We start from the raw sequence: 20,028 nt of genomic DNA on the forward strand, positions 1-20,028 counted from the left end.
GGATTACAGGCTTGAGCCACCGCGCCCGGCCCCGGCTAATTTTTTAAAAATATTTTTAGTAGAGACAGGGTTTCACCGTGTTAGCCAGGATGGTCTCAATCTCCTGACCTCGTGATCCACCCGCCTCGGCCTCCCAAAGTGCTGGGATTACAGGCGTGAACCACCACACCCGGCCTTTTTGTTTTGTTTTTTGAGAGGGAGTCTCACCCTGTCGCCAGGGCTGGAGTGCAGTGGCCGGATCTCAGCTCACTGCAACCTCTGCCTCCCGGGTTCAAGCGATTCTCCTGCCTCGGCCTCTCGAGTAGCTGGGATTACAGGCGTGAGCCACCGCACCTGGCTACCTTCAAATAATTTAAATCTATGTTTATAATATAATCTTCTGGGTCTAGATCATGTCTCCATACCCCGACTAATAAATTCTTTTCTTCAGGCCGGGCGTGGTGGCTCACGCCTGTTGTCCCAGCACTTTGGGAGGCTGAGGTGAGCAGATCATCTGAGGTCAAGAGTTCAAGACCAGCCTGGCCAACATGGTGAAACCCCGTCTCTACTAAAAATACAAAAATTAGCTGGCGTGCTGGTGTGCCCCTGTAATCCCAGCTACTCAGGAGGCTAAGGCAGGAGAATCACTTGAACCCAGGAGGCGGAGGTTGCAGTGAGCCGAGATCGCGCCACTGCACTCCAGCCTGTATCAGAGCGAGACTCCGTCTAAAAAAAAAAAAAAAAAAAAATGTTTGTTTGTGTGAGGCTTGGTCTGAGAGGTGGCTCAAGGCCCGCCATGTGGTCCCCTCTGTGCTGAGTGGTCTCTGATGGTCTAAGACCCAGACTAGGCCTGAGTGGCCCTGTGCTCTGCCCAGGCCTCCAGCCTCCTCAGGGAACCTGCAGTTCAGGAGCCTCACCGCCTGTCCCATGTCTTGTCCTGTCCTGTGATGCTGCTGAGCCAAGGTGGTTCCTTTTTTGAATAGTTGTATCGAGATACAATTTGCATGCCATAAAATCCGCCTGTTCTAGGCATGAAATTCAGTAGATTTCAGTATGTTTACAAGCGTGCAGTGATTCAGCACAGTAAGTTCCGAACAGAGAAACCTCATGCCCTGGCAACCACTGACCTGCTGTCTCTGTGGATTTGAGCCAGAAGCGTTTTGTTTGTTTGTTTGTTTTTGGAGACATAGTCTCCCTCTGTCGCCCAGGCTGGAGTGCAGTGGTGCGATCTTGGCTCACTGCAGTCTCTTCCTCCCAGGTTCAGGCAATTCTCCTGCCTCAGCCTCCCGAGTAGCCAGGATTATAGGCATACGCCACCACACCAGGCTAATTTTTGTATTTTTCGTGGAGACAATGTTTCACTAAAAATTGGCTAGGCTGGTCTCGAACCCCTGACCTAAATTGATCTGTTCGGCCTCCCAAAGTGCTGGGATTACAGGTGTGAGCCACCGTGCCCCACCTCAACTCGGAGGGTTTTATTGGTGACCTTGCCACCCCACAGACATCCAGGCTGAGGTGAGGGGCCATGAGTTACAGGACTGAGCACAGAGGCTGGGGCTGGACTAGATGGGGCCGGCCGGGATCTGGTGCTGGATGGGGCTGTTTCTGGCCTCTGCCCTACAGGCTAAAAGGCACCAGCCTCAGCCGGGAGTGGAGGGTCCCGTGGGGCCTCGTCTGCTGTTCAGCTGGGTCAAAGGCTGGCCTCGGCTCCGTGCTGTCTCAAGGCATGCTGTTTTGCTGCTGGGTACAGAGGGCACTGAGCCTGTCCACACGAGAGGGTGAACCAGGACAGCGTCCCGGGCTGTAGAAGGAGCAGCGCACTCTGCAGGATAAGCCCCTTTCATGCTGCTTCTGGGGTTCTGGGGTTCAGTGGCTTTTCTGTTCGAATTTGAAGTGAGGGTGATTGTGGATGGTAACTTATCCTGGGCAGGTTGGAGCACTTCTCTGGCATGTCTCCTTTCCTGACCCAGTGCTACTTCTGTTAGACTTGAATTTTGAGACGGAGTTTCACTCCCAAAACACTGGTTCAGAGCAAAGTTTATCTCGCTCTCAACACAACCTCCCACGCCAGCTTTGCTCAGCTCTCCAAATAGCTGGGATTTATAAAGCCACCACGCTTCATTGATTTTGTGTTTTTAGTGGAGATGAAGTTTCTCTGTGTTGGTCAGACTGGTCTCGAACTCCTGACCTCAGGCAATCTGCCCGCCTCGACCACCCGCAGTGCTGGGATTGCAGGTGCAGCCCCCAGCCAGCCAAGGCAGCACTTTCTTCGTATTTCTTTATTGTTTTTGGAGGTCTTGCCTTGCTGCCCAGTGGCTGGGAGTACAGGGCTGTATGCATCACGCCTCCTACTCACAGACTTGACTTCCTGGGCTTAATCAATTGTCTTACCTCAGCCTTGCAAATAGCTGGGATCATTATTTATGTGGCCACCACCTGTTACTTTTTATTTTTTGATTTTTTTGAGACAGGGCCTTAAAAACCTCATCTCTACACAAAAATACAAAAATTTGGCATGGCCGGGTGCAGTGGCTCACTCACACCTGTAATCCCCGCACTTTGGGAGGCTGAGGTGGACGGATCACGAGGTCGGGAGATCGAGACCATATTGGCTAACATGGTGAAACGCCATCTCTACTAAAAATACAAACATTAGCCAGGGCGGTGGCAGGCCTGTAGTCCCAGCTATTGGGAGGCTGAGGCAGGAGAATGCATGCGAACCTGGGAGGCGGAGCCACGCGAGCCGAGATTGCACCACTGCACTCCAGCCTGGGCTACAGTGAGAGCAACACTCCGTCCTCCAAAAGAAAAAAGGCTGGGCGTGGTGGCTCACTCCTGTAATCCCCGCACTTTGGGAGGCCTTGGCCGAAGCAGGCGGATCACCTGAGGTCAGGAGTTCGAGACCAGCTTGGCCAACATGGAGAAACCCTGTCTCTACTAAAAATGTAAAATTAGCCTGGCGTGGTGGCACATGCCTGTAATCCCAGCTACTTGGGAGGCTGAGGCAGGAGAACCATGCTCGAGCCCGGGAGGTGGAGGTTGCGGTGAGCCAAGATCACACCATTGCACTCCAGCCTGCAAATAAAAAAAGTAAAAACCCCTCAGAGCCCCCAGTGAGGGTGTCACTTTGTCATGAGCTGGGTGAGCTCCACAGACCCCAGCCTGCAGCCATGCAGTTTAGCTGCCCGCTCTCAGCCTTGCAGGCATCACGTGGGAAAGCACCGTGGGATGTGTCGAGGGTTCAGCTCGTTGGTCTTTGAGCTGGACAGCACCCGGTAACTCTCAGCTGAGGTTGTGACCATGGCCTCCGCGGGTCTCTGGGTGATGCTGACTTATCTCATTGGAGGCGAAGGACTGAGAATCGGAACTTTAAAATCAGAAAGCGCCAGCCAGGGTGTGGTCACACCTGTAATGCCAGCACTGTGGGAGGCCAAGGTGGGAGGATCACTTGAGGTCAGGAGTTCAAGGCCAGCCTGGCCAACATGGCAAAACCCCTTCTACTAAAAAAATATAGAAATTAGTCACGTGGTAGTACATGCCTGTAATCCCAGCTACTGGGACATACACAGGAGAATTGCTTGAACCTGCATGGAGGTTGCAGTGAGCTGAGATCACACCCACTGCACCCAGCATGGGTGACAAGAGCAAACTCCATCTCAAAAAAAAAAAAAAAAGTGTGTGTGTGTGGCAGGTGTGTGTGTATATATATATATATATATGTAATTTTAAAACTTAGCTTAATATGGGGGCATGCACCTGTAGTCCCAGCTGCTCGGGAGGCTGAGGCGGGAGAATCTCTTGAGCCTGGGAAGTTGAGGCTGCAGTTAGCCGTGATTAGGCCTCTGCACTTAGGGGCCTGTGCATGAGGGCACCCTGTCTCAATAAAAAAAGGCCGGCTGCAGGCTTACCGCAACCCCAGCACTTTGGGGAGGCCAAGACAGGCAGACGAGGTTAAGAGATTGAGACCATCCTGGCCAACATGGTGAAGTCCGCCCTGCTAAAATGCAAAAAATTAGCTGGGTGTGGTGGTGCACGCCTGTAATCCCAGCCACTCAGGAGGCTGAAGCAGGAGAATCATTTGAACCGAGAGGTTGCAGTGAGCCAAGATCACGCCACTGCACTCCAGCCTGGTGACAGAGCTGCAGACCTCGATTGAAAAACGGTGCCCCAGGGAGTTCTCCTGTGTATCTAGGGTTTAAAATGGTCGTGTTACTGTGGAACCTTTATGAAGTTAGTGTATAAAGGAAATACGCATGCTGTGTTCCAAATTACATCCCAGAATTAAATAGATGCTGAAACCAGCATCAGTGTTTTAGAATTGATTGTTATCGGGCGCTGTGGCTCAAGCCTGTAATCCCAGCACTTTGGGCCGGTGGCGGGTGATCACGAGACTGCACCATCCGCATAACATGGTGAAACCCGCTTTGTAATAACAGCAAAAAAAACTAGCCGGGCGAGAGGAGCCAGAAGTCTCCAGTTGAGGGTGCAGAGAGGCACTGAGGGCGGAGCAGTGCCGAGATCAGCAGCCTGGGTGACACAGCTGGAAAGACTCCGTCCCAAAAAAAAAAAAAAAAAAAAAAAGAATCTCACTTGCTGTGTGGGTGAAGTGTGAATTTGTGTGAACTAGCCGAGGTAAGCTTCTGAGAGAAATTTACATGTTGCTCCTCCTCTAATTTCCCTTTTGTTTTTGTAGAAAGTGTCATGTATAGCCACGCCATACCTTCAAATACTTTTTTTTTTGAGACGGAGTCTTGCTCGTCTGTCACTCCAGGCTGGAGTGCAGGACCTCGCTCACTGCAAGCTCCTCCTGGGATAACGCCCATTCTACCTCAGCTTCCAAAGTAACTGGGCTGGGATTCAAGCTTATGCCACCATGCCCGCTAATTTTTTTTTTTTGAGACGGAGTCTCAGCTTCTGTCACCCAGGTTGGAGTGCAGTGGCTGATCTCAGCTCACGCCCTCCCGGTTTACGCATTCTCCTGCCTCAGCCTCCCGGTAGCTGGGACTACAGGCGCCTCGCCACCTCGCCTCGCTAGTTTTTGTATTTTTTAGTAGAGGCTGGGAGCCATCTTATTAGCCAGGGATGGTCTCTGACTCGGACACTGATCCACCTGCCTCGGCCTCCCAAAAGCTTGGATGAGAGAAGGAGCCACCAAGGCCGGCCTCTGCTAATTTCTAAAATATTTTAGAGAGCCAATTGCAGGCCAGGATGGTCTAATCTCCTGACCTCTGCAGGATCCACTCCGCCGCCTCCCAAAGTGCTGGGATTAAGGCATGGAACCACCACACCCGGCCTTTTGTTTTGTTTTTGAGAGGTGAGTCTCACCTTGTCGCCAGGGCTGGAGTGCAGTGGTCGGATCTCAGCCTCACTGCAACCCTCTGCCTCCGGTTCAAGGTTTATTTCCTCTGCCTCGGGCTCTCTCGAGTAGTTGATTACAGGCGCGAGCCACACCGCACTGCCACTCTCAAATAATTCTAAATCTATATTTATACTATAATCTTCTACCAGATCAAGGTCTCCATACCCCACTAATAAATTTTTCTTCAGGTCGTATGCAGGCTCACGCCAAGGTCCCAGCACTTGGGAGGCTGAGGTGAGCAGATCATCTGAGGTCAAGAGTTCAAGACCAGCCTGGCCAACATGGTGAAACCCTGCCTCTACTAAAATACAAAAAAATTAGCTGGCTGCTGGTGTGCCTCCCCTGCAATCCCAGCTACCAGGAGGCTAAGGCAGGAGAATCACTTGAACCCAGGAGGCTGGAGGTGGGTTGCAGTGAGCCGAGATCACGCCACTGCACTCCAGCCTGTATCAGAGCTTGTGCAGACCTGCCTAAAAAAAAAAAAAAATGTTTGTTTGTGTGAGGCTTGGTCTGAGAGGAGCTACTTGGACTTTATCAGCAGTTAAAAAGCCAGGAAGGAGTCCCAGGGTTGCGACCCACTGCCGAGTTCCTAGAAAGCTGACTAGTGGCTGGGCGTGGTGGCGACCCCTGTGGTCCCAGTGCTTTGAAAGGCTGGGCACGGGAATCACTCGAGTCTGGGGTGTGGAGGCTGCAGTGAGCGGTGATCTCCCCACTGCAGTGCAGCCTGGGTGACAGCGTGGGACCCTGTCTCAAAAAAAATCAATAAAATCAAGCAAGTTGACTGGCGCAGACCCACCACGTTGTGTGTATTATTCATCAGCCGTGAGTGTGGTGGCTGTTCCTGTTTCAAGCCACTATAAATGGTGCTACCATGTGCGTTCGTGTGCTTGTTTTTGTTTGGACACCTGTTTTCCATCTCCTTGGGTGCACGCCCAGCAGTGGAATTGCTGGGCAGTAACTCCACATGGAACCTTGGAGGAACCCCAGGCCGGTTTCCACGGCAGCCACGCTGCCTGACATCCCATCCCCCTTGCCCTCGTGAGGGTCTGACCTCTCCGCGCCTGTGATGGTCTTTTTGTTCTTTCCCTTATAAATCATCAACAGTCCTGACCCTTTGAGCAGGAGGAGTGAGTTAGCCTTGCTGTGGGGATGGGAGCACAGTCCTGGGGCGAGGTGTAGTAATTTGAAGTGCGTCTGGAGGATCGGGTGACACTTGTTCCATTGTACAGAGTTGGATCATAAAACATTCAGGAAAATATTGTGTGTCTGTGCTCCCCCCAGCCCCCCACTCCCCCACAGCTGTGGCTCCTTCCCCACTCGGTGTAGCTGGCAGCTGAGCTTGGGGTGTGGTCCTGGGTGACACATGAGTGGTGGGTATTCCTGGGGCTGCTTTGAGGCCAGCTACAGTGGAGCTGGGGACAGAAGTGCGATAGGGTGGGCTTGCCATCCTTGCCTCTGGTGGGCACAGCAGGAGGAACATTGCATCCCGACGTAGGGGCTGGCAGGATGGGGCCCAGGGAGCCATCCCTCCTGGTCTGTTGTCGGATGATGGAGAGGGGCTCCTGTGCATTAGGAGGGCTTGTCGTGGGGGCCTCATCGTCCACTGAGGGAGGCGCTCCAAGCCTCTGCTGCTCCCTCCTCTCTCTCCTCCCAGGTGGGGTGGGTTGTCTCTGGGGCCAGCATGGCATCGACCCGGCTTGTCTCTGGTGCCATCCATGTTGAGCGGCTCACGCCTGCCTGTCTCTTGGGAACCTCATCTGCCATTTGGACCTTGTACCTGAGTTTGCTTGGGTCAGAACTATCCTTAATGGTGTTCTGGAGACACACACAGTTAGTGAGCAGGCCCGGGGGATCAGACACATCCCCCCAAAACCTGAGCACGGTGTTCACAGCAGCGAGGGTCACACTGGCTGAAGGTGGGAAGACCCCACACGTTCGTCCACCAAGGAGTAGGCAAACAGTGGGGCGTGTGTAGCAGAATGCTATGTGCCACTACCACGGCCAAGTTCCAAAACATTCTCAGCCTAGAAAGAAAGCGAATCCTCCCCGTTTCCTCCCCCAGCCTCTGGCACCCACAAATCCCGTTTCTGTCTCTGGATTGGCCTCATCTGGGCATTTCATAGAAATTGGATCATATGGTGTGCTCTCTTGTGTCTGTCTGGCTTCTTTCTTTCTTTCTTTTTTTTTTTGAGACACAGTCTGGCTCTCTCACCTAGGCTGGAATGCAGTGGTGTCTTCACAACCTCTGCCTCCTGGATTTAAATGATTCTCCTGCCTCAGCCTCCTGAGTAGCTGGGATTACAGGCGCCGCCACCACGCCCAGCAATTTTTGTATTTTTAGTAGAGACGGGGTTTCACCAAGTTGGCCAGGATGATTCGAACTCCTGACCTCGCGATCTACCCACCTCGGACTCCCAAAGTGCTGGGATGATAGTTGTGAGCCACCGCTCCTGGCCTGGAATCAGTATTCCAACCATCTTAGCTAGATGTTTGTAATTTCTGTGTTTATCCCCCATTATAGGCAAAATACATCTCTCAGTGCATCGATGAGATCAAGCAGGAGCTGAAGCAGGACAACATCGCGGTGAAGGCGAACGCGGTCTGCAAGCTGACGTATGTAAGTGTCTCCCGGTGGCCCGTTCCCAGCACTGTCGGGCTGCTTCTCCACTCAGCGCGTGTCCCCCTGTTCATCAGCCTATCTGTCCACCTGTCAGTCATTGGTACCACCCGCTGTCGGTGAGCCCCTCAGGGCCAACCCGGAGTCCTGGAGTGGAGAGCCGTGATTGTCACATGACTGGCTAACAGGCCAGAGGGCGGCAACCCACAGGCCCTGGTGGTAGCCCCGAGGGAGCCCCATGGAGTCCTCTTCTGGGTGGGGTTCACTAAGGACGCCCCTCGCCTGCAGTCTCGGCTCCCACCACAGGCTGCACCAGGACGCCTAGTGGGGAGAGCTGGGGCCCTGGACCTTCCTGGGCTGGCTCCCTTCCTGGCTGCAGTTCCAGGTCAGTGCGTGAGCTGGGGACAGGCACTCCTCCCTCTGGCCTGTTTTCCCGTGGGAGGTAGCGAGACGAAGGGCTCGTCCGGGGTCCCCCATGCTGCTGCTCGTCTCGTAACTATTTCAAGGAGCTGATTCGCCAAGGGGTGGTAGTTAGTACCCATAAGTGCCAGTTAGCCAATTGCAGACATTGAGCCTCTTTTTAGTGCCTGTCACTAACCTGTCCCTGTAGCTTTTAAATGTCAGAGTCGTTTGTCAAAAGAAGAAATTAAAGGCCTCCGGGGTGTGTATTGGGTGTTTGTTGACCATGAGTGAGTCTGCTCCGTGTGCTGGGAGGGAGCGCTTCATGCTACGGCTCAAACCCTTTGTCTCCACTTTGGCTTGTGAGTGCAATTTCCTGTGCGTCCCTTAACAGTTACAGATGTTGGGATACGACATCAGCTGGGCCGCCTTCAACATCATAGAAGTGATGAGTGCCTCCAAGTTCACCTTCAAGGTGAGGTTCCGGGACGGCGAGGCTGGTAGGGTGGGGGGAGTGATTACAGGTGTGAGGCACCGTGCCCAGCCAATTTTTATTATTATTATTCTTGAGACGGAGTCTTGCTCTGTTACCCAAGGTGGATTCAGTGGCCTATAATCCCAGCCCTTTGGGAGGCTGAGACAGGTAGATCACCTGAGGTTGGGAGTTCGAGACCAGGCTGGCCAGCATGGTGAAACCCCATCTCTACTAAAAATACAAAAATTAACAGGGTGTGGTGGCGCGCGGCTATAATCCCAGCTACTTGGGAGGCTCAGACAGGAGAACTGCTTGAACCCGGGAGGTGGAAGTTGCAGTGAGCTGAGATCGTGCCATTGCACTCCAGCTTGGGCAACAGAGTGAGACTTTGTCTCCAAGAAAAAAAAAATCATACATATTCCAAACTCTGGGAATTTCCTTCTGGAATTTTGAAGAAATCTGGGTTGGTTTTCAAATGCGGGTTGGTTCCCACTTGCTGGTGGCCCCCGCGTCCAGGCTGCGGGGCGTTGCTTCTGGACCTGCGTTGCCTGGTGCGGACGCTGCAGAGCAGAGCTGGGAGCTCCTGAAGGCTGCAGGTGCCCAGCCTCTGATGTGCTCGTCTGTTCTCTCCCAGCGAATCGGCTACCTCGCTGCTTCCCAGAGCTTTCACGAAGGCACCGACGTCATCATGCTGACCACCAATCAGATCCGTAAGGTAGGTCCCCGGCCCAGGCCGCTCTGTGCTGAGTGCAGCCTGTCCCCTGCCAGAGCATCTGGTTTCCACGCTGGTCTTCCTGTGGGCATCAGGCACCTGTGGCACCCTGGAGTGCGAGCAGGGCTTCTGCAGCCACGGTCTTCCCAGCAGACACGGAGAGGTGGCCCGGTGGGTCTGAGTCTGCGCTCCCTGGTGGGCTTGTGAGGTGGAGGGATGCTGAGCCTTGCGGTGCCCCCTTCCCTCGCTCACCACGTGGAGGGGCCGGCAAATGGGGCTCCAGGGCCCACTCGAGGCTGGCCTCTGCAGTCGCCCCCTTTCTTCCCTTCTCCCCGTATGGTAGTGCCTGCTGTAGCTGTGCGCCCTTCGTCCGCATGTGGGGTGCTTCCTGCCCGCGGTTTCTTTTGAGTCCCACGAGGTGCATTTTTCAGCACCATGTAAATGTTGCATTTTGAAATGGTCACGGAGGCCATTGGGTAGCAGAGGTCCTCCTTGGCCCCTGAGCTCTGAACACGTTTGGTTCCTGCCTCTCGATGGAGGGGTTGGGGTGTTGGAGAATCAGGCCCACCCTTCTCATGGGCACCTGGCCCCTTTCTGGCCCTAGACCTCACCTCAGAGGCCATGGCCCCGGCTCTCCAATGTCCATGTGCAAGGGCAGGACCCTGTGACTGTGTTGTTGACCCCACAGGGTGACCTGGCGACCTGGGCCAGGGACTCTCAGCCTGCCGAGGCACAGGTGTGGGGGTACTGGCGGTGACTGGTGCCCGGCACAGGGTGTGGGGCAGGTCCCGGGACTGTTGGCTCTACTGGGCTCACTGTTGTGGGCAAGATTATGGAGCTGGGCATCCCGCCTGGGCTGCGGACGACATGTGCCCTCGATGCCGTGGGGTCTTGGGTTGTGGCCATGAGGGTGGCTGGAGTGCCTAGCAGGAGGGGCCCAGGTGGGAGTCTGGCCCACTGAGAGGAGGATGGGAGCAGTTTTGCAGGTGGTAACTGGGAGGGAGGAGGATGGAGGTCTCCGGCCACCCTGGATACCCAGGTGGCAGCTGCCCAGCAAGGAGGGCCACATGTCGGGCCCAGGTTTGTGTCTCTTGCTGATGGGCTTGGATGGCCGGATCCCTGTGTGAGCACCTCACTGGGGACTTACATCCACCACTGCCTTGCCGGGTGCTTGGAGCTGTTAGGCCGTGTGTGTTGGGCGTGGCTCTGACCCGGTGCCTGCCGCTGGCTGGCCTCGGAGGCAGGTGGTGCCTGTGGGGCTCCGGCTCGGGAAGTTGGCACCTGCTTCCTCTGTGTAGGATCACGTGCTCCCGATGTTTGCAGTCCACTGTGTCGTTTTTGTTTATTTGTTTTGAGACTGAGTCTTGCTCTGTTGCCCAGGCTGGAGAGTAGTGGCGTGATGTCGGCTCACCGCAACCTCCGGCTCCTGGGTTCAAGCAATTCTACTGCCTCAGCCTCCCGAGTAGCTGGAATTACAGCTGCCCTTGTTTTTTGTTTGTTTGTTTTTTGTTTTGTTTTTGAGATGGAGTCTTTGTCACCCAGGGTGGAGTGCAGTGGTGCGATCTCAGCTCCCCACAACCTCCACTTCCTGGGTTCAAGCGATTCTCCTGCCTTAGCCTCCCAAGTAGCTGGGATTACCGGGGTGCAACACCACACCTGGCTAATTTTTTTGTGTTTTTATTAGAGATGGGGTTTCACCGTGTTGGCCAGGCTGCTCTCGAACTCCCGACCTCAAGTGATCCACCCACCTTGGCCTCCCAAAGTGCTGGGATTACAGGTGTGAGCCACTGCACCCGGCCCTCATTTCTTTTGTTTGTTTGTTTGAGATGGAGTCTTGCTCTGTCACCCAGGCTGGATTGCAGTGGCACAATCTCGGCTCACTGCAAGCTCCGCCTCCCAGGTTCACGCCATTCTCCTGCCTCAGCCTCCTGAGTAGCTGGGACTACAGGCATTCACCACGATGCCCAGATGATTTTTTTGTATTTTTTGTAGAGGCAGGGAGGGTTTCACTATGTTTCCTAGGCTGATCTCGAACCCCTGGGCTCAAGTGATCCTCCTGCTTCGGCCTTCCAAAGTGGTAGGATTAGAGGTGTGTGCCACCGCTTCCAACTCACTGTGTTACTTTATTTTATTTTGTTTTTTTTTTTGAGACAGAGTCTTGCTCTGTTGCCAGGCTGGAGTGCAGTGGCACAATGTCGGCTCACTGCAACCTCTGCCTCCCTGGTACAAGCAATTCTCCTGCGTCAGCCTCCCAAGTAGCTGGGACTACAGGTGTGCACCACCATGTCTGGCTAATTTTTTGTATTTTAGTAGAGACGGGGTTTCACCATGTTGGCCAGGATGGTCTTGATCTCCTGACCTTGTGATCTGCCCACCTCGGACTCCCAAAGTGCTGGGATTACAAGCGTGAACCACTGTGCACGGCCACTGTGTCATTTCAAAAGAACCAGTTGGCCCCATCTCTACTAAAAATACAAAAATTAGCCGGGCATGGTGACATGGCCTGTAATCCCAGCTACTTGGGAGGCTGAGGCAGAGAATTGTTTGAACTTGGGAGGCAGAGGGTACAGTGAACTGAGATCACACCACTGCACTCCAGCCTGGGGGACAGAGTGAGACTCGTCTGAAAAAAAAAAAGCTGGCCTTGTCATATTTTGACCACAGAATGGTAACCCTGAAAACGGATCTTGATAGGTGCATATGTAGGTGGAGTCTTGGGAGTTTCCTCAAGAAAATCTCTCCCCGAGAGCAGGTTTGTGATATCAAGAGAAGGTTTGTTTCCCCGAGTGCTGAGATAGGAGCCGGGGAGATGCCGTGTTTTAGTGAGAACTGTGGGAGTGAAGAGCTGGGGCAGAGTCCAGGGGAGCGCGGGGGCAGCTGCCAGCTGAACTTGGAGAGGGGCCCACGGGAGCTGTTCCTGGGCCCTTCCCCTCAGTTGTTGGGGAAAGGGACCCCAAATGGAAGCAGGCTCTCCGAGGACCCCATCCTGCGGGGCGCGTCTTCCGCCTGTTCCGTGCCAGGCCCAGCAGCACCGTCTCTGTGGCCTGGGAGCTGCCAGTGATGGGAGGGGGCAGCCCTGGTTTTAGGCCTGGCTCTGCTCTTGCACCCGTGGTGGCCCTTCCCCACACTTGCAGTGACTTGTGACAAGTGCCTCTGTCCCAGGAGGTGCCAGGAAACTCGGTTGATTCCCACACAGAGTGCTTCAGTTTGTGGCTTAGACCTCCCTGTCCCCAGCCCTGCCCATCCAGGAGGAGCCAAGAAACTTAGTTGATTCCCGCCCACAGAGCGTTTCAGCCTGTGCCTCAGACCTCACTGTTGCCCGGCATGCCCACCCAGGAGGAGCCAAGGAACTCAGCTGATTGCCACACACACAGCCCTCCAGGCTGTGCCTCACACCTTAGTGTCCCCAGCTGTGCCCATCCCGGCTCCTTTCTTGGTGACAGTGCCTTCCATGGGCTCTAAATTGTTCCTCCTCGTCTGAGTTCAGCTCCAGACCCCTCTGCAGCAGGGGTGATAAGGCACAGCTGCACCCCAAGGGGATATGCCGAGTCCTGGGGCGTCCTGGGAGGATTCTGCTCCTGGTGACCCAGGCGTCGGACGTGCCGCCCAGGGCATCCTGGCCATGGCCCTTTCTCTGTCGCTTTCCAGGACCTGAGCAGCCCTAGCCAGTACGACACAGGCGTTGCACTGACGGGTCTGTCCTGCTTCGTCACCCCAGACCTTGCCAGAGACCTGGCAAATGACATCATGACACTGGTGAGTTTGTAAGCTTGCCCGCCACCCTGCATGTCTGCTCGGGGAAAAACGCGGTCAAAGTGGCATGCCAGGGAAGCTTGGCCGTGCGGAAACCGGCCGGGGTCCCTGGTGTGTGGCCTACCTGAGATGGGAACCAAATCACTGTCAGCTGGTGGGGCAGCTCTTGGGCTGCTTTGATTCCTGCGTGTCTTGAGTTTATGTTTGAAATCATCCTGCCAAGTGGAGGAGCAGGGTCTCCCTGATGGGCCAGGCCCGGTGGGGGATGTTTGCCCCAAGGTCTGACAGTAGCTCCTGTCTGAGCTGCCAGTGGGCTTCTGTGTGGTCCTCTTTCCTCCATCCCTGACCGCAGCTGGACTCCTCCCTGCCACTCCGCTTGTCAAAGGCTACACCCCCGGCTGTGACAGTCTAAAATCTGAGAAGCCCTTGAAAATTTTGGCCCCAGAAACATCTGTTTTGTGCCTGACTTAATCTCCAGCTCATGAGGGAGATCTTTGTTCCTTTTCATTTAAAAAACAGCAGCCAGATTAACAGTGTGGAAGGGCGTGGTTTCCTCCCTGGGAAGCGCTGTCCCTGCGTGGCTGCCTGTCCTCCCGGAGGTGTCTAGATCGTGGCTGATGGGCGCTGTCCCCGTGTGGCTGCCTCTCTGCCCAGCAGTGTCTAGATCGTGGCTGATGGGCGCTGTCACCGCGTGGCTGCCCCTCTGCCCAGCAGTGTCTAGATCGTGGCTGATGGGCGCTGTCCCCGTGTGGCTGCCTCTCTGCCCAGCAGTGTCTTTGTTTTTGTTTTTGTTTTTGAGGCGGAGTCTGGCTCACCGCCCAGGCTGGAGTGCAATGGCCGGATCTCGGCTCACTGCAAGCTCCGCCTCCCGAGGTTCACGCCATTCTCCTGCCTCAGCCTCCGGTAGCTGGGACTACGACCATACATGCCGGCTAGTTTTGTATTTTTTTAGTAGAGGCGGGGTTTCACCGTGTTAGCCAGGATGGTCTCGATCTCCTGACCTCGTGATCCCCTCCCGTCGGCCTCCCAAAGTGCTGGGGATTACAGGCTTGAGCCACAGCGCCCGGCCTGCCCAGCAGTGTCATAGATGGAAGTGGCTGATGTTGTCCTGTGTGGCTGCCTCTCTGCCCAGCAGTGTCTAGATGGGCTGATGAGCTGTCAGCGTGGCTGCCTCTCTGCCAACAGTGTCTAGATCGTGGCTGATGGGCTGTCAGCGTGGCTGCCTGTCGTCCAGGAGGTGTCTGGAGTAAGTGGCTGATGAAGTGGCTGTCCCCGCGTGGCTGCCCTCTGCCCAGCAGTGTTTGGATTCGTGGCTGATGGGTGCTGTCCCCACGTGGCTGCCTGTCGGCCCGGAGGTGTCTAGATCGTGGCTGATGGGTGCTGTCCCCGCGTGGCTGCCTCTCTGCCCGGCAGTGTCTACATCGTGGCTGATGGTCTTGGAGATTGTCAGCGCAGCCTGCTGAGCTTCTAGATCAGGGATCAGCGGGCTGCGGCCCAGGGCCAAATCCAGCCGGCTGCGTCTTCTTTCCATGTGTCATGTCGTCCCCAGTGGCCTTGGCTATGAAGGGCACAGCCGCGTGGTCACGACAGAGGCCGTCTGGCCCACGAAGCTGAAAACACTGACTCTGGCCTTCACAGAGTGCCGGTTCCTCTACAGTAAAGCAGTGGGGAGCCCATGAGCGGGCGGATGTCAGCGCCCCATCATGGGGTGGCTCTGTCAGGACCAGGCAGTTCAAGGCAGCTCCCTGGCCCTGATAGATGGGAGGGCTCCTGCCGGGGAACTTGAGCAGCTGCAGGGCACAGCCGTGGGGAGCTGGACTGTAGGCTGTGTTCCCAGCATGACTTTCCTCTCCAGCCTTCCTCCTCCCACTGTGGGACCCAGGACCCTGGGGCAGGAAGGCCACTCAGGAGAAGGGCTCAGTCTGGAGGACAGGCCTGAGTCGGGGCACAGGGAGGCCGGCTTCCATGCCATCTAAGATGCTGCTCTCTGGCCTCTGGGGCTGGCGTGCAGCCACAGCCTCGGGCTGGAGGACGTCTTCTCCCTGTGGAGGAGGGTGACGGGGAGAGGCGTGAGCAGGGATGAGGCACAGAAAACCCGTGTAGGCTGAAGCCCGCTGCCCCACAGATGTCGCACACCAAGCCCTACATCAGGAAGAAGGCTGTGCTGATCATGTACAAGGTGTTCCTGAAGTACCCTGAGTCGCTGCGCCCCGCCTTTCCCCGGCTGAAGGAGAAGCTGGAGGACCCCGACCCTGGTTTGTGGATTTCAGTTAAACTTCAGGCTTGGGGGTGGGGGTTCAGCCGGTACGCTGGGAAGATGTGGTGGTGTGTTTTGGGGGGTGCTGTGGGGAGCAGTGAAGGGCTCCGTCCAGGAGCATACCGGCTGGAGGTGGCTGGGCCTCCCCTCGCTGGGGCAGCTGGGAGGGAGGTGCTGGAGGTGGGGGCAGTAAGATCTCATGTGGCAGCTGGTGAGCCTGGTGTATCCCTGAGCAGAGGTGTACGCCCCACCCCGCCGGCCCATCGTAGGACCAGTGCTGCCACGGGGCGCCTTCCGCAGGGCAGGGGATGGTCTAGACCATATGTCCCTCACAGGAGCTGCCTCCACCTCACGTGACTGTTGTGTATTTGTGATGTGGTGACTGTGGGACATGGCTTCAAATTCAGTTTCACTGAGTTTCCCTGGGCTGCGTGTGGGAAGCCTCTGGCGTGTGGCAGGCGTGGTTTGGTGGACTCCAAAGCCAGCCCACAGGAATCCCGAGGCCCTGCGTGTAGGAGGGGAGACCCCAGCTCTAAGCATGGGACCCGATGGGCGAGCTTCTCCCTGGAGTGCTGGCCACAGGCGCAGCAGGAAGGCTCCCTGAGCCCCGATGGCTGGGCAGCTGTTTCTGGAGCCATTCTTGCCGATACCCCCACTCAGAAGGCCACTGTCAGGCTGTCCTGAGCGTGGTGACGCTCGGGCGCACTTGTGCCTGGCAACAGTGCTGAGCAATGCTTTCTCAGCGCCAGGAGCTGGCTGCTGTGGCCTGTTCCCTGGAGGAACAGGCCTGTAGCTGCTATCCCTGTCACCAGGAGGAGGTGGCAGAACCAGGGCCATGTTGAGTGAGAGCTGCCGCAGGCCCCAGAACTTCCTTGCAGACCAGGAAGACAGGACGATGGTTTTCTAAGCAGAAGGGCAGGCATGCTCATGAGGACCTCTTGTTCCCCAGGGGTTCAGTCTGCTGCCGTCAACGTCATCTGCGAGCTGGCCAGACGGAACCCTAAGAACTACCTGTCCCTGGCCCCGCTCTTCTTCAAGCTGATGACGTCCTCCACCAACAACTGGGTCCTCATCAAGATCATCAAGCTGGCAAGTACTGCCCGGGGATGCGGCCTCCTCACCCTGCGTGGTGCATTCCCCGCGGGAGACTGAGGCCCTGCTGTCCCTGCAGTTTGGTGCTCTGACTCCTTTGGAGCCACGGCTGGGCAAGAAGCTCATCGAGCCCCTCACCAACCTCATCCACAGGTGAGTGGAGACCATGCGCGGCAGGGGCGGGCGGGTCCAGTGTCGGAGCGGCGGGGCAGGCGGGCTCCACAGGATCCGGTGTCGGAGTGGCAGGGGTGGGCCAGCTCCATGGGGTCCATTGCGGGAGCGGTGGGGTGGGCTGGCTCCATGGGGTCCAGTGCTGGAGCAGCTGGCAGCCCGGCCCCAGCGGGGTACAGCAGGAGTTGGGCGTGAAGCAGCTGAAAGATGGAAGGCTCATATGTTCAGCAGACTCTCTGTCCTAGAGTGGAAGCCTGTGGTGGCGTTCCTGGCCACTGGACTCTTCTCCATGCTGCTAGAGACATTTGAGGCGTTTGGGTTTTCTTCATGGGTCTCAGCACTGAAAGGTTGTGAAATGGGACCGTATGTCAGGAGCCTTTTCAGGCCAGGCTGCCTTTGGTTGCTAGAAGAGGACACTTTAATTCCTCAGACCAAGTGCTGAGGAGGAGCCAGGACCACCCCCCAGCCCCCACTGCAGGGAAGGGGAGGGTGGAGTGGGCCACAGGCAGAGTCGTCATCGCCATGACTTTCAGATGCAGTCATGTGTTACTTAGCAACAAGGACATGTTCACAGAAGGGTGTCATTAGGATGATTCACCGTGTGAACGGCGTAGTGTGCGCTCACACGTACCTTGCTGGTGAAGCTCACCACATTCCTAGGCTACGTGGCAGGGACGTCTCCTGGGCCGCGGCCCTGCCCCACAGGCAACTGTAAAGCTGTAAGCAGCTGCAACTCTGTGGCGAGTATCTGTGTGTGAACACGTTGAAACAGAGAAAAGGGCTGGGAGCTGTGGCTCACGCCTGTAATCCCAGCACTTTGAGAGGCCGAGGCGAGTAGATCACTTGAGGCCGGGAGTTCAAGACCAGTCTAGGCAACATGGTGAAACCCCGTCTCTACCTAAAAGATACAAAAATTAGCCAGGTGTGCTGGTACATGCCTGTAATCCAGCTGCACGGAGGCTGAGGCAGGAGAATCGCTTGAACCCGAGAGACGGAGGTTGCAGTGAGCCGAGATCACAGCAGTGCACTCCAACCTGGGCAACAGAGTGAGACTCCATTTCAAAAAAAAAGAAAAAAAGGCTGGGCACAGTGACTCGTGCCTGTAATCCCAGCACTTTGGGAGGCCGAGGCGGGTGGATCACGAGGTCAGGAGATCGAGACCATCCTGGCTAACACAGTGAAACCCTGTCTCCACTAAAAATACTAAAACAAAGTTAGCTGGGCGTGGTGGTGGGTGCCTGTAGTCCCATCTACTCGGGAGGCTAAGGCGGGAGAATGGCGTGAACCCAGGAGGCAGAGCTTGCAGTGAGCCAAGATCGTTCCACTGCACTCCAGCCTGGACGACAGAGCGAGACTCCATCTCAAAAACAAAACAAACAGAAAACCCTAGTAAGGATGCAGTAGGAAGGTGGTATTGCCATCTCATGGGTTCATGGGCTCATGGGCCGCCGGGGGTGCGAGGTCCGTCCCTGCCCAGATGCTGTCATGGGCCCGCAGCTGCAGTGGGATTTCTCACGTGCCCTTTCTGGGAAGGTGAGATGATGAGCAGCCAAGCACCATAGGCCTTGGAGAGCAGGGCGTGGGCTCCTTCCTGGGGGCTCGCTCCCTGGGCTGTGGGGCTGAGGCCGTCTCCAGCTGAGCCGCCGGCATTGGGTCACCGTGTCTGATGAGGCCCCCAGTCCTCATGCCGCTTCCCTGTGTTCCTTTCCTTAGCACGTCTGCCATGTCCCTCCTCTACGAATGTGTGAACACCGTGATTGCAGGTGAGAACCGGCACTCTCCCCGTCTGGAAGGTCTGGCACTGTCAGGCTGGGGTCTCGGGTGGGGACAGGAGGGCACCAGGTCTGGTGTCCCCGAGCGCCACCCGTGCTGGCGCTGCGAAGGAAAGCTGGCTGGGAGTGTCCCCGAGCGCCACCCGTGCTGGCACTGTGAAGGAAAGCTGGCTGGGAGGCCGCCCCAGGCCTCTGCTATCGAGGTGGCCACGCACCTGCCTGGTCCTCCGCCGCCCTTGGTGCTGGGAGTTTGCTGCTTCAGCTGCTCAGTAGCCCAGCCACTCTGGAGTCCCCTTGGGTGTGAAAGATGCATTTGCAGATGAAGCCTCTCCTCCTACCTGCTTCCACAGATGCTCAGGGCCTCCCAGCAGCTCGCACACAAAGCTGCCTTTTTTCTGGGACTTTTAAGCACTCCTGAGACAGCACGTTGTTTCACCCGTGGGTACTTAAGCAGCAGCATCTACCACAAAAATATTTTCTTTTTTTTTTTTTTTTTGAGACGGAGTCTTACTCTGTCGCCCAGGCTGGAGTGCAGTGGCCGGATCTCAGCTCACTGCAAGCTCCGCCTCCCGGGTTCATGCCATTCTCCTGCCTCAGCCTCCCGAGTAGCTGGGACTACAGGCGCCCGCCACCTCGCCCGGCTAGTTTTTTGTATTTTTTAGTAGAGACGGGGTTTCACCGTGTCAGCCAGGATGGTCTCGATCTCCTGACCTCGTGATCCGCCCGTCTCGGCCTCCCAAAGTGCTGGGATTACAGGCTTGAGCCACCGCGCCCGGCCCACAAAAATATTTTCTAAAGCAGAGTCAGAACCCACACCTCCGGCCGGGCCAGAGCACCAGGGCCAACGCCCCGTGTCCCCGGTGGTCTCAGCCGGGCTCCTCCAAGTCGGCCAAAGCCTGAGGGGCATTGGGCAGTGCACTTCCTTGTGGTTGATAAAGCGGAAGCTTCTCACCAGGTATGAGGGCCCAGCTATTCAGGAGGCCGAGGCAAGAGCATCACTTGAGCCCGGGAGTTCCAGGCTACAGACAGAGCCAGACCCCGCCTCTCTTGAGGCTGGTGTGCAGTGGTGCAATCATAGCTCACTGCAGCCTTGACCTCCCGGGTTTAAGCGGTCCTCTTGCCTCTACAGATGCATGCCACCCCACCCAGGTCATTTTTTGAATTTTTGGTGGAGACAGGGTCTCACTGTGTTGCCCAGGCTGGTCTTGAACTCCTGGGCTCAAGCCATCCTCCTGCCTTGGCCTCTCAAAGTGATGGGATTACAGGCCTCAGATATTGCACTCGGCCAGCACCTCATCTCGTTTGTTTTTTGTTTTTTTTTAGCTTTACTTAGTTATAGTTGACAATTTAAATTTTTTTTTTTTTTTTTCTTGAGACAGAGTCTTGCTCTGTCACCCAGGCTGGGGTGCAGTGGTGCAATCTCGGCTCACTGCAAGCACCGC

The 20,028-nt window shown here is 56.0% G+C and overlaps 1 protein-coding gene across 2 annotated transcripts in view; it reads left to right on the top strand.

Annotated features, from left to right (window-relative positions):
- AP3D1 (adaptor related protein complex 3 subunit delta 1) overlaps positions 1-20,028 on the top strand; it is a 51,534-nt gene that overhangs the window by 4,369 nt on the left and 27,137 nt on the right. For both annotated transcript variants that reach the window (XM_021930503.2, XM_009193099.4), the window contains exons 2-9: positions 7,860-7,955; positions 8,749-8,829; positions 9,464-9,544; positions 13,190-13,297; positions 15,420-15,549; positions 16,501-16,640; positions 16,723-16,796; positions 18,528-18,577. In XM_021930503.2, the coding sequence (XP_021786195.1) occupies positions 7,860-7,955; positions 8,749-8,829; positions 9,464-9,544; positions 13,190-13,297; positions 15,420-15,549; positions 16,501-16,640; positions 16,723-16,796; positions 18,528-18,577 (760 nt within the window). The remainder of the gene's footprint in view (positions 1-7,859; positions 7,956-8,748; positions 8,830-9,463; positions 9,545-13,189; positions 13,298-15,419; positions 15,550-16,500; positions 16,641-16,722; positions 16,797-18,527; positions 18,578-20,028) is intronic.

The sequence above is a fragment of the Papio anubis genome, chromosome 20, assembly GCF_008728515.1.
Source record: "Papio anubis isolate 15944 chromosome 20, Panubis1.0, whole genome shotgun sequence".
Classification (NCBI taxonomy): Eukaryota; Metazoa; Chordata; class Mammalia; order Primates; family Cercopithecidae; genus Papio; species Papio anubis.